The sequence below is a fragment of the Camponotus vicinus genome, unplaced genomic scaffold, assembly GCF_025532165.1.
Source record: "Camponotus vicinus isolate PSW18456_S1 unplaced genomic scaffold, iyCamVici1.0 SCAF_1, whole genome shotgun sequence".
Classification (NCBI taxonomy): Eukaryota; Metazoa; Arthropoda; class Insecta; order Hymenoptera; family Formicidae; genus Camponotus; species Camponotus vicinus.
The window spans coordinates 9,529,114-9,541,861 of NW_028141945.1; the positions used below are offsets into that span (position 1 = coordinate 9,529,114).

Genomic DNA, 12,748 nt, shown 5'->3' on the forward strand with positions numbered 1-12,748 from the left:
TTCCTCCCTCTCTCTCGCTCTCTCTCTTTATCCCTTTATATTTCTATCCCTCTCTCTCTCTCTCCCTCTCCATCCCTCTATCCCTCTATCTATCTCTTTATCCCTTTTATCTCTCTTTCTCTCTGTATTATCGCAAGTATACAATATTAGTCATAAACTTATATTTTGAGATATTTCGGGGTCCGACGTTTTCGAGCAATCTGTGAATCATAGCGAGATAACAACACATTTTTGAGATATTATACAATATTACCAGTTAACAAACAATATAAATAGAAGTATTCTTTGAAGGATTGGGTGGATGGAAATGCGTGCGAAGAAATTACGTCATGATTTTGTTACAATTAAAAATATATATATAATTTATTTAAATGTGTGTGTTTAATAAAAAGTATACAATATAAAAAAATAATAATAATAATAATATATAAAATAGACCGTCGGGCTATGTTGGGGAAGCCGTTTCTGAAAACAGAAGAAAACATACGCATTTCATTAGTTTAAATTATTTTAATAATTTATTTTAAAATACTTTTGATATATAATAAATTAAGATACTTACAATGTTATCCATCATCTATTTTAATTTGTGCAAATAGGGCACATGTTGCAGGCCAATATTTGATTCAAAGATCTTCTGCACTCTTTGCATGACATATTTTCCAAATGAACATAAGCTATGGTTCTATGTTCTCGAACAGCACTAGTTTCTTCATACTGATCCGGTGCTTCTAGAAAGCATTCGATACAAAATTTTAATCCATTTTCCATGTAGTAATATGAAATGCAACATATCTTTGTTGCTTGATTGTATGTCATTATTTCAGATATGCTTAAATCTCGCTGTTTCTTTTGTAACCGTTCATCAAGAATATCGACACTATTGTCACTATCATAATCACTGTCCTTCGCCAAGGGTTCTATATCAGATCCATCATCTTCCATCTCTCTCCTCTCTCTTTCCTCTCTCTCTATCTCCATCCGCTCCGCCACAACTGGATCCATCCAATAATCGTAATCATCATCCGTATCGTCGTCGATGATAATTACGTTTTCTTCAGCCATTGCACAAGACTAACGAAACACAGAAGAGCAACGAAAGAAATGATACTCTAGTGCAGCAGACCACCGAAACACAGAAGAGCAACGAAAGAAATAGCCGTTCGATAGCCGTTCATAGCTGTTCGATAGCCATTCATAGCTGTTCGATAGCCGTTCCCAACCCGTTCGATAAACCTTTGTAGATGCTCATAGCTGTTCGATAACCGTTCTAGCTGTTCGATAGCCGTTCCCAACCCGTTCGATAAACCTTTGTAGATGTTTAATAATTGTACAATAGCCGTTCCTAAACCGTTCACTACAGCCGCTCATTACAGGTTGATAGCCGTTTCTGAATTAGTGTTAATCGCACGCCGAAGCTCGTTTATCGCAGTCTGCAAAGCTCGCACATCCTTCTCGAACGCAGTCAGCTTCTCGTCTGATTCTTTCTGCTGATTCTTCAACGTTTTAACGCATTGTTCCACGTACAGTTTGTTGACTGCATCGGTATCAGCCTCAGGTTGCGCTACACGGCGAATCTTGCGCGACCTCGCGTCATAGTACGTAGCGACGCGACACAGAGCGTTTTGACGCAAGTAACTTGTCACCGATTTACCCCAATGATCGCTAGTTCTAATTGCTTCATTTCTCTGTTCGAATAATCCAAATTTGTTGATGGGCATTTTTTTCTCGATGCGAGTGACGTCGATCGACTGATTAGTTTCGTCGAGACACCGTTTAATTTATAATAAGGCCGACTTCGCGAAGTTCCTCTATAATCGACAGGATCTCGTTGTCGTGAGCGTTGTGGCCAGCTCGGCGCGAAGTCGGCCTTATTATAAATTAAACGGTGTCTCGACGAAACTAATCAGTCGATCGACGTCACTCGCATCGAGAAAAAAATGCCCATCAACAAATTTGGATTATTCGAACAGAGAAATGAAGCAATTAGAACTAGCGATCATTGGGGTAAATCGGTGACAAGTTACTTGCGTCAAAACGCTCTGTGTCGCGTCGCTACGTACTATGACGCGAGGTCGCGCAAGATTCGCCGTGTAGCGCAACCTGAGGCTGATACCGATGCAGTCAACAAACTGTACGTGGAACAATGCGTTAAAACGTTGAAGAATCAGCAGAAAGAATCAGACGAGAAGCTGACTGCGTTCGAGAAGGATGTGCGAGCTTTGCAGACTGCGATAAACGAGCTTCGGCGTGCGATTAACACTAATTCAGAAACGGCTATCAACCTGTAATGAGCGGCTGTAGTGAACGGTTTAGGAACGGCTATTGTACAATTATTAAACATCTACAAAGGTTTATCGAACGGGTTGGGAACGGCTATCGAACAGCTAGAACGGTTATCGAACAGCTATGAGCATCTACAAAGGTTTATCGAACGGGTTGGGAACGGCTATCGAACAGCTATGAATGGCTATCGAACAGCTATGAACGGCTATCGAACGGCTATTTCTTTCGTTGCTCTTCTGTGTTTCGGTGGTCTGCTGCACTAGAGTATCATTTCTTTCGTTGCTCTTCTGTGTTTCGTTAGTCTTGTGCAATGGCTGAAGAAAACGTAATTATCATCGACGACGATACGGATGATGATTACGATTATTGGATGGATCCAGTTGTGGCGGAGCGGATGGAGATAGAGAGAGAGGAAAGAGAGAGGAGAGAGATGGAAGATGATGGATCTGATATAGAACCCTTGGCGAAGGACAGTGATTATGATAGTGACAATAGTGTCGATATTCTTGATGAACGGTTACAAAAGAAACAGCGAGATTTAAGCATATCTGAAATAATGACATACAATCAAGCAACAAAGATATGTTGCATTTCATATTACTACATGGAAAATGGATTAAAATTTTGTATCGAATGCTTTCTAGAAGCACCGGATCAGTATGAAGAAACTAGTGCTGTTCGAGAACATAGAACCATAGCTTATGTTCATTTGGAAAATATGTCATGCAAAGAGTGCAGAAGATCTTTGAATCAAATATTGGCCTGCAACATGTGCCCTATTTGCACAAATTAAAATAGATGATGGATAACATTGTAAGTATCTTAATTTATTATATATCAAAAGTATTTTAAAATAAATTATTAAAATAATTTAAACTAATGAAATGCGTATGTTTTCTTCTGTTTTCAGAAACGGCTTCCCCAACATAGCCCGACGGTCTATTTTATATATTATTATTATTATTATTTTTTTATATTGTATACTTTTTATTAAACACACACATTTAAATAAATTATATATATATTTTTAATTGTAACAAAATCATGACGTAATTTCTTCGCACGCATTTCCATCCACCCAATCCTTCAAAGAATACTTCTATTTATATTGTTTGTTAACTGGTAATATTGTATAATATCTCAAAAATGTGTTGTTATCTCGCTATGATTCACAGATTGCTCGAAAACGTCGGACCCCGAAATATCTCAAAATATAAGTTTATGACTAATATTGTATACTTGCGATAATACAGAGAGAAAGAGAGATAAAAGGGATAAAGAGATAGATAGAGGGATAGAGGGATGGAGAGGGAGAGAGAGAGAGAGGGATAGAAATATAAAGGGATAAAGAGAGAGAGCGAGAGAGAGGGAGGAATAGAGAGAGACCCAAAATCTTCTTCATAGGAATACCGCCATTTTTGTTTATACGTGCGTCCCCCGCCCCGCAGCCCCCGCGCCATCGAAATTCCCTCCGTCCCGCGTGACGTCATCCCCCCTCCATCCTGCGTGACGTCATTCCCCCGCGCCGCTGAGATCCCCTCGCCCCTCACCCCCCTGAGATCCCTGCGTTAGAATTCTCCTAGTGCTAACTACTAATGTGTATGTGTGCAATAATGTCATGTGTGCAATCGTACTTTCGTATTTTCATTTTTTTCGTGTGTGCAATAATACATGTAGACAATCGGGATGTAAGCAATCGGGAATGTCGGCAAAAGAAGCTGTCGGCAAAATGTTGTGCGCAAACGAAGCAGTTGGCAATCGGGAATGTAGGCAACTGAAGCCCTCCCGTAGTTTGAAAAATAAGATATTGTTTGATGATTGATACTTTTTTATATTTAAGTAAAGATATATATATATATATATATATATATATATATATATATATATATATATATATAAAGTAATGTGTGCAAAGTGCTAATATGATTTTCTTATTTTATATGTGCAATAATGTCATGTGGGCAATGTGCATGTGTGCAATAATGTCATGTGTACAATGAGCAGGTGTGCAATAAAGTCATGTGTGCAATGTGTATGTGCGCAATAAAGTCATGTGTGCAAAGTGTTAATATGATTTTCTTATTTTATGTGTGCAATAAAGTCATGTGGGCAAAGTGCATGCGTACAATCATGTCATGTGCGCAATGTGTATGTGCGCAATGTGTAAGTGTGCAATAATGTCATGTGTGCAATGTGTATGTGCGCAATAGTGTCATGTGTGCAATCGTACTTTCGTATTTTCATTTTTTTTGTGTGTGCAATAATACATGTAGGCAATCGGGATGTAGGCAATCGGGAATGTCGGCAAAAGAAGCTGTCGGCAAAATGTTGTGCGCACATACACAAACGAAGCAGTTGGCAATCGGGAATGTAGGCAAACGGGACCCCCCCGTGCAATCAATATTTCTTAATTATCTATTTAATTCTTGGGACTATGCATTTTTAACAGATCTTTATAAAATATGTTAAATTAATTATGATTTAACATAATGAGATACAGTTCAAATATGTTAACAATTTAAGTGTAGTTTCTCTTTAAATAATTTACTAATTTTGCAATTATTCGAAAAGTTATAAAGAAATTAGAAAGAAATCAATTATATAGTGTTCTCGTATCGTTTGATATTAATGTTTAGATTATAAATGAAGACATTATTGACATAATAATCTTTATCATCAGCAATAATATGAGTGTTCATATTTAATGCGCACAAAATGACATACAACAGATTAATTCGCAATTTATTTGTAAATGTATGGTACTCCTTGTTTAAATCTCATGTGAAGGAATTAATAATCAAATATCTCCATACTGCTTACTTTTAATCTCGGTTTTAAACAAAGAATCACTTTTTGTGTCACACATATATTATACTACGTGATATTGTAATATTAATATTTACACAAAATTTTTATATTTATTTTTATATATATTTTATATTTTATGTTTTTATATTTACAAGTGTGAATTTTTGATTAAAAAAGATATACAGGGTGGCTCATTTTAATCCATCCAGTCGAATATCTCGAAAACCAAGCCCGGGAGAGAAAAATGTTTCAGACAAAAGTTGTTTGATTTCGAGGGGGCCATAAGATGGTACCATTGGTTTGACCTAGAAGAGTTATTTGAAGGTCACATGAATGTCACCTTCAATTTCTTAAATAGAACCTACTATTTGTCATTGCATATTCTTGTAGCTTATCTCGAGAGATTTCCAAAACACTATAATTAAGTACCTTTTCGTTAAGTACTCTTTGAGTTATGAGGCTTGAAATAATTTCTTAATTTTACATAAACCGTAAAATATCTTGTAAAATATTCATTTTTCGATTATCCTACCTTAATACTTTTACGTACAAAATAATGAGAGGAATCAATTGGTGTAAAGAAAACACATAGTTGTTTTGAAGAAAAAATATGTAATTTGCAATTAACAATTCCATATTTTTTCTTAAAAACAACTATGTGTTTTCTTTACACCAATCGATTCCTCTCATTATTTTGTACATAAAAGTATTAAGGTAAGATAATCGAAAAATGAATATTTTACTAGATATTTTATGGTTTATGTAAAATTAAGAAATTATTTCAAGCCTTATGACTCGAAAAGTACTTGATGAAAAAATACTTTATTATAGTGTTTTGGAAAGCTCTCGACATAAGCTATAAGAATATGCAATAAAAAATAGGTGGTTTCATTTAAGAAATTAAAGGTGTCCTTGACCTCACCTTAACGATGCCATCCAAGGTCAAACCAATGACACCATCTTATGTTCCCCTCAAAACCATACAATTTTTGTCGAAAACGTTTTTCTCTAAAATGCTTAGTTTTTGAAAGAAAAGGGGTGTACGGGTGGTCTAGGACACCCTGTATCAGGGTGACCCATTTTAACTTAGGCAGCCAAATAACTCGAAAAATAAGCAAGATAGAGAAAAATGTTTTAGACAAAAGTTGTATGGTTTCGAGGGGGCCATAAGATGGTATCATTGGTTTGACCTTGAATAGTCATTTGAAGGTCACGTGAAGGTCACTTCAATTTTTTTATATGGAACATCCTATATATTTTTGTACATTCTTGTAGCTCATCTCGAGAGCTTTCCAAAACACTATAATTAAGTACATTTTCGTTAAGTACTTTTTGAGTTATGAGGCTTGAAATAATTTCTTAATTTTACATAAACCGTAAAATATCTTGTAAAATATTCATTTTTCGATTACCTTACCTTAATAGTTTTATGTACAAAATAATGAGAGGAATCAATTGGTGTAAAGAAAACACATAGTTGTTTCGAAGAAAAAATATGTAATTTGCAATTAACAATTCCATATTTTTTCTTAAAAACAACTATGTGTTTTCTTTACACCAATTGATTCCTCTCATTATTTTGTACACAAAAGTATTAAGGTAAGATAATCGAAAAATGAATATTTTACAAGATATTTTACGGTTTATGTAAAATTAAGAAATTATTTCAAGCATCATAACTCAAAAAGTACTTAACGGAAAGGTACTTAATTATAGTGTTTTGGAAAGCTCTCGAAATAAGCTACAAGAATGTACAAAAATATATAGGGTATTCCATTTAAAAAAATTGAAGTGACCTTCACGTGACCTTCAAATGACTCTTCAAGGTCAAACCAATGATACCATCTTATGGCCCCCTCGAAACCATACAACTTTTGTCTAAAACATTTTTCTCTATCTTGCTTATTTTTCGAGTTATTTGGCTGCCTAAGTTAAAATGGGTCACCCTGTATATAATTTCAAAATACATATGTAATATATATGTGTAATAAACATACAAATAAAAGCAAAAGTTATAGACTAACAAATTATAGGCTCCAATTTATGTCTCAATCTTCGAACAATAACACACAAGTATTATTTTTTTAAATTTTTCCATAACTATACCCCTATATTTATATATATATTTATAATAATTTGTTTTCTATGTAATATATTAACAATTAAATTTAACACCTATTTATTTGAATTTACCTACCTATTAGATTTGAATATATTACGTTTGTTTACGTTTTTGCAATTTAGATACGGAACATATATGATTACAATAAAATTTAAATAATTTTTTCAATACAAAAAATACGATCAACAATATTATGATAAGATTAAGAAACAAAAATGCGTAAATATCGATTAGATTCTGTTCTACCCAACTCTGGGATCTAAGCGGAGATTCTAAATTTCCAGATGGATGACGGGCGGCGTATTCGATCCACCAAACGGCCAAATCTAACGGCGGCACTGGTCGATCCCGAAATTCATAGGATAATTGTTTCATATTTTTTGTATAACTGCACAACAAATATTTTATCATTACTAACATTATATAAATTTATGGAGCACGTTAGTTAAATACATCACAGAGAGAATATAGTAAAATATATTTAATAAAATATATTAAATTCTAAAAAATATTACTTTAAGCTATTATTATCATATAACTATAGTAACTTTTATATTTATATTTATACTATTAATTTAAATAATATATAATATTTATAATATTCTTATATATTATTCCTATATTTATTTTTTTGGATATAAAAAAATAATTATATTAAGATATTAATAAAATCTAATTAAGATATAAATCAAATCAAATTTATTTGCAAAATAACACATAAATTTGCATAAATATGTGATGAAAAAGATATTATCAACAATTACAATTTAATACTATACCTTTTATTGTAAAGTACTTTTTCAAACGCGTCTAATATTGATTCTGTGGATAAAGTGGCAAAATCTAAGCGAACGCCAGCTCCTTTAAGTACTAATAATTCCACATTGGGTATTTGATCCATATAAAATGGCATTCCAATCACTGGCACACCTTTCCAGATCGCTTCCTGTGTACTGAGAAGACCACCATGTGTCCAAATTGCCTTTATATTCTTATGACCTGAATATAAATGTGTATTATAATAAATCTTTATTTTCTCAAATAAAATAAACTATGAGAGATAGAGAGAACTAATATTAATAAACATTTTGCTAGCTATGTAAATTTATTTATTAAATTAATGTAATTATGTAATAATCATTATCAAAAGTAGAATTAAGAAAATAGATATTTAAATCATTATATATACAAAAATAATGACTAATAAGGAAAATAGTGATTATAAACACATCCAATTGTATATTTTTTGTATCTTCCAATAAATTATGAGACGTACCCAAAATTTCGTTTTGTTGTAGCCATTTCACAACCATTACATTATTTGGTTTTTGAAATGACAGTTCAATCTCTAGCTTCCAAATAACTCGTTGCTTGAGTTTTGATAGAGCCTGTGTGACGGCTTTAAGTTTATCTACTCCGATAGATTTCCAGTTTACATTTGTTCCCAATGATATTATGACAGCTCCGTTTTCTGCACTATCAAGAAATTCACGTATGCTCTGCAAAACATATTTAACAAAATGAAAAAACATTACGATAAAATCAAAATATACTTACACAGAAAAAAAGGATATTCTTGTTTTGAAAATATATTTAGTTTTAACATGGAGATCTTGGAATGAGAAAATTATATTGCGTTAATTAAAGAAAAATATAATTGCTTGAATAATTGCTTACTTGAATGAAGCCATTTTATATAGTTCAATCGAGAAAAATATATTCTTATGATTTAAGATTTAATTTTCTTGAATGGGAAAGAAACAATGTTGGATAGAAAATAACATTTTTAAATAAAAAATTATAATTTTCTTAAAGTAGAATTAAATAATTATATATTCTTGAGATGATAATTACAATATTAAAATAAGACTATAATATTGTTGAAATTTAAAATTATTAAATTCTCCTAAGAAGATTATAAATTGTTGCGTATATACGCAACAATGGACGCGTTAGTAGTTTAAGTATATAAGTTTTGATTTGACACTTATTTTTTTTCTGCGTATATAAATGAATATATTTGGCATATATAGGAATTTAGCGAACTATATTATAAGTCTACTTTAACTCATTGATTAATTCATTACATTAACTCATTGATTAATAATTGCAGATTGCAATAGAATTATACAGAACATTACACACATAAGAGATTATTTATTTATTGCTAAAAGTTTTCAGATAGTATTTAGTTCATTTGAAATAGTTATTTATTATTGTTTAATCGACTATGAATAATTAAACTTTTATAAAATTGGATTAATGCCGCTTGTATTAATAAACACTACTGAACTATTTAGTATTTACTAAGACATCTTGCTATTAATAAAAATATCTTTTTCATAATATTTTGTATGTACAATATACATATATAAAAATCGAAATTTTTGCATGTATTTACACAGATCAAAAATAAGTTTTAATTTGAGATAAAATTTCAATCAGTTCTATTTCTTTAGGATGTTCAATTTTGATGGTATTTTTATTAATTTGTAAATAATAAATCTTACATCAGGATATGTTACGGCTTTTTCATCAGTAGTTCGTAATGGTTCAACATGCAGTCCCCCAATCTCTATAGCGTTTGGTGGCAGCGGAATCGCGGGTTCAAACGCAGGATGAGTATTGATTAATAAAATGGTAATATTTTTTTCTAGTTCATGTAACGGCCTGATTTCATGACCTACGTATCGCTCAGCAATTCGTTGAGAGAGTGGCATGTAATAATAACTTCGTAGAAAATCATCTGTGATATAATAAATAGTATTCCACGTTTTCTGCCATAAACCTTCAGGTTTTGCAAAAGCTGCAGATACATGAGATCGAACAGTCGGATAATAGGTACCACCGACGCAATCCTTGAGCCATGGTGCAAGACCGTATGGAATATAACCTACGACAGGCGGTTTGCCTTTAGCAACCTGAAAACAATCTATGTAAAATGATATTTTTTCATGTTTGTAACTTACATAATAAAAGATTAATTCTAAAAGAAATATGATAATTATTTTAATCAATTTTTAATCTACTTTTAAAAATTGTAAGCGATTATAATTTATATAACAAGTTCTTAAAAATTATAATAGATAGAAAATTATAATAGATAGATAAAAATTATAATAGATCGATAAAAATTATAATAGCTAAAAATTATAATAGATAGAAAATCTATAATATAAAATAATTTATAATAGATATTTTTAAATTATGTTTTAAAAAATTTTTGTAAAAATTTTTAGATAAAAAGTACTTGTAGTTCAGTTTTAACATAAGTTCATTTTAAAATTAGATTGTCAAAATTAATGTAATATAAATTCAAAAAGAAAATTTCTCGTTAAGAAAATATTAATTACAGATTTTTTTTACTAAAACTATTATATTTTAAATATTATAATCTACTATCTATTTTGAGTATTGTTTAACTAAATCTCCAAGAGTTTTTGATTATAATTCTTTTTTTTTAATTTCTTTTTTTCTTTTTTTACCATGCCAAATTAGATAATTCTATGCACGTTAAATGTAGCATTATATAAGTACATAAAATTATAATTTTGTTATTATTATTATTATTATTATTATTATTATTATTATTATTATTATTATTATTATTATTATTATTATTATTATTATTATTATTACTAATTATTGCTAATTACTTATTATTGTTATTACTAATTGTGAAATTAGATTTAATTCTATTTAATCTATTTAAATCACAGTTTATACATATATACACACACTTCAATGGAATTTATTCTTACATGCCACAATCCGTACAGGCATTGAAGTAACGTAAGGTCATGTACTATGACATCGAATTCAACATTTTTTATCATTTCCAAAAGTTCTTCCGCTCCTTTAGTTTCTACTGTTTTCTCACAAATTGATAATCCTATATTATTGTAGAAAAAATATATCGTCTGAAATACGTTAAGCTTTTCCCAATCATTTGGATCATAATCTTCGGCTTCAAGCAATTGTTGCATTACATCACCAAAAATCTAAAAATCACAAGTATATTTTATTATGCAGGACATGGTACAGATTTTAGGAAACAATATTTATGTAAAATCGAAGTTGCACGGTTGCTGCATTAATGTGATGTACTATTAAGTAATATTAAAATGATCGTGTAACAATGAATAATGACGTAACATGTAATGACGTAACATCGCAAAAGAATTACCTGTAACTTCATTATAACATTATTATTTTTTATTATTACCTTTATAAATTATTAGATACTACTTAAATGTATAGCAAATTAACTCAGCATTTATGCGTTTTTTTGCTATTTGTATGCGACATTATCGACTTAACCATACACTATCGATTTAAATTGCGCGCTGAATATATGTACAAATACATACATACATACATACATACATATATATATATATATATATATATATATATATATATATATATATATACACAGGGGGTCAGGGCAATCTCTCGCCAAAAAAAAAGATCTTGTAGCTTACCTCGAGAGCTTTTCGAAACACTATAATAAAGTATTTTTTCATCGAGTATTTTTCGAGTTATGAGGCTTGAAATAATTTCTTAATTTTACATAAACCATAAAATATCTAGTAAAATATTCATTTTTCGATTATCTTACCTTAACACTTTTATGTACAAAATAATAAGAGGAATCAATTAGTGTAAAGAAAACACATAATTGTTTTGAAGAAAAAATATGTAATTTGCAATTCACAATTACATTTTTTTCCGAAACAATTATGTGTTTTCTTTACACCAATTGATTCCTTTCATTATTTTATACATAAAAGTATTAAGGCAAGATAATCGGAAAATGAATATTTTACTAGATATTTTATGGTTTATGTAAAATTAAGAAATTATTTCAAGCGACCAGAACCGATTCGAGCTCGGTGAAACGCACACTCTTTCCGTCTTTTGCCAATATATATATATATATATATATATATATATATATATATATATATATATATATGTTTGTGTATGAAATTTTATCTAAAATATATTCAAATTTCTTTTAACATATATATGCTTACACCGTATGTCATATTCTCGGCGAGTTTGCCTTTGATATTGGGTTCGTGGATGCTGACTATGTGTACGTGATGACCTTTGCTGAGTAGTCCCTTCAATAAATTCATCGTCCAAACATGATGACTGGTTGACGGTGTGGGTTGCACCAATAAAATCGATAATGAACTTGATATTGTCGCAAGTCCCATTAAAGTACAATAAAAAATCAATTTTTTTAACATGATTAACAAGATATATAATAAGAATGCCTTTTTTGCTTGTTCACAATCGCGTTTCAAGCTCAAATGCATCAATCTATTTATATATTTGCCTAATAGCTACTTGTTATCTCTCTTCTTTTACTTGTTATCTCTCTTCTCTCTTATTCTCTTGTTCTCTTGTTCTTGCAAAAATTGCTTTGATTGAATGGCAAGGCCACACAAAGTTGTTAACATTCATAATGATAACGTTTATAAGCTTAAAATATTTTTAAGAATTTTATTTATTTTTCTTGGA

At 30.7% G+C, this 12,748-nt stretch overlaps 3 protein-coding genes across 5 annotated transcripts; 1 reads left to right on the forward strand and 2 right to left on the reverse strand.

The window, feature by feature from the left end:
- Nucleotides 1-333: 333 nt before the first annotated feature.
- On the reverse strand, nt 334-3,207 carry LOC145972965 (uncharacterized). Of its 2 annotated transcripts, none has more exons than XM_083102026.1 (2): nt 563-3,207; nt 334-465 (listed from the first exon to the last, which is right to left on the reverse strand). In XM_083102026.1, the coding sequence occupies exon 1, from the start codon at nt 1,719-1,721 to the stop codon at nt 1,371-1,373; it is 351 nt and encodes a 116-aa protein (XP_082958152.1). In that variant the 5' UTR covers nt 1,722-3,207; the 3' UTR covers nt 334-465; nt 563-1,370. The 2 variants fall into 2 exon arrangements, with proteins under 2 accessions (XP_082958152.1, XP_082958144.1); XM_083102018.1 differs by having other exon boundaries at nt 563-3,060.
- LOC145972975 (uncharacterized) lies at nt 450-3,328 on the forward strand. 2 transcript variants are annotated; one of them, XM_083102046.1, is made up of 2 exons: nt 450-3,099; nt 3,197-3,328. In XM_083102046.1, the coding sequence occupies exon 1, from the start codon at nt 1,941-1,943 to the stop codon at nt 2,289-2,291; it is 351 nt and encodes a 116-aa protein (XP_082958172.1). In that variant the 5' UTR covers nt 450-1,940; the 3' UTR covers nt 2,292-3,099; nt 3,197-3,328. The 2 variants fall into 2 exon arrangements, with proteins under 2 accessions (XP_082958172.1, XP_082958164.1); XM_083102038.1 differs by having other exon boundaries at nt 1,849-3,099.
- A 3,544-nt stretch (nt 3,329-6,872) lies between these two features.
- On the reverse strand, nt 6,873-12,543 carry LOC145972931 (UDP-glycosyltransferase UGT5-like). The gene is made up of 6 exons (XM_083101982.1): nt 12,256-12,543; nt 10,978-11,217; nt 9,727-10,137; nt 8,493-8,715; nt 7,996-8,215; nt 6,873-7,604 (listed from the first exon to the last, which is right to left on the reverse strand). Exons 1-6 carry the CDS (start codon nt 12,541-12,543, stop codon nt 7,310-7,312), a joined length of 1,677 nt encoding a protein of 558 aa, XP_082958108.1. The 3' UTR covers nt 6,873-7,309.
- Between the last annotated feature and the right edge of the window lie 205 nt (nt 12,544-12,748).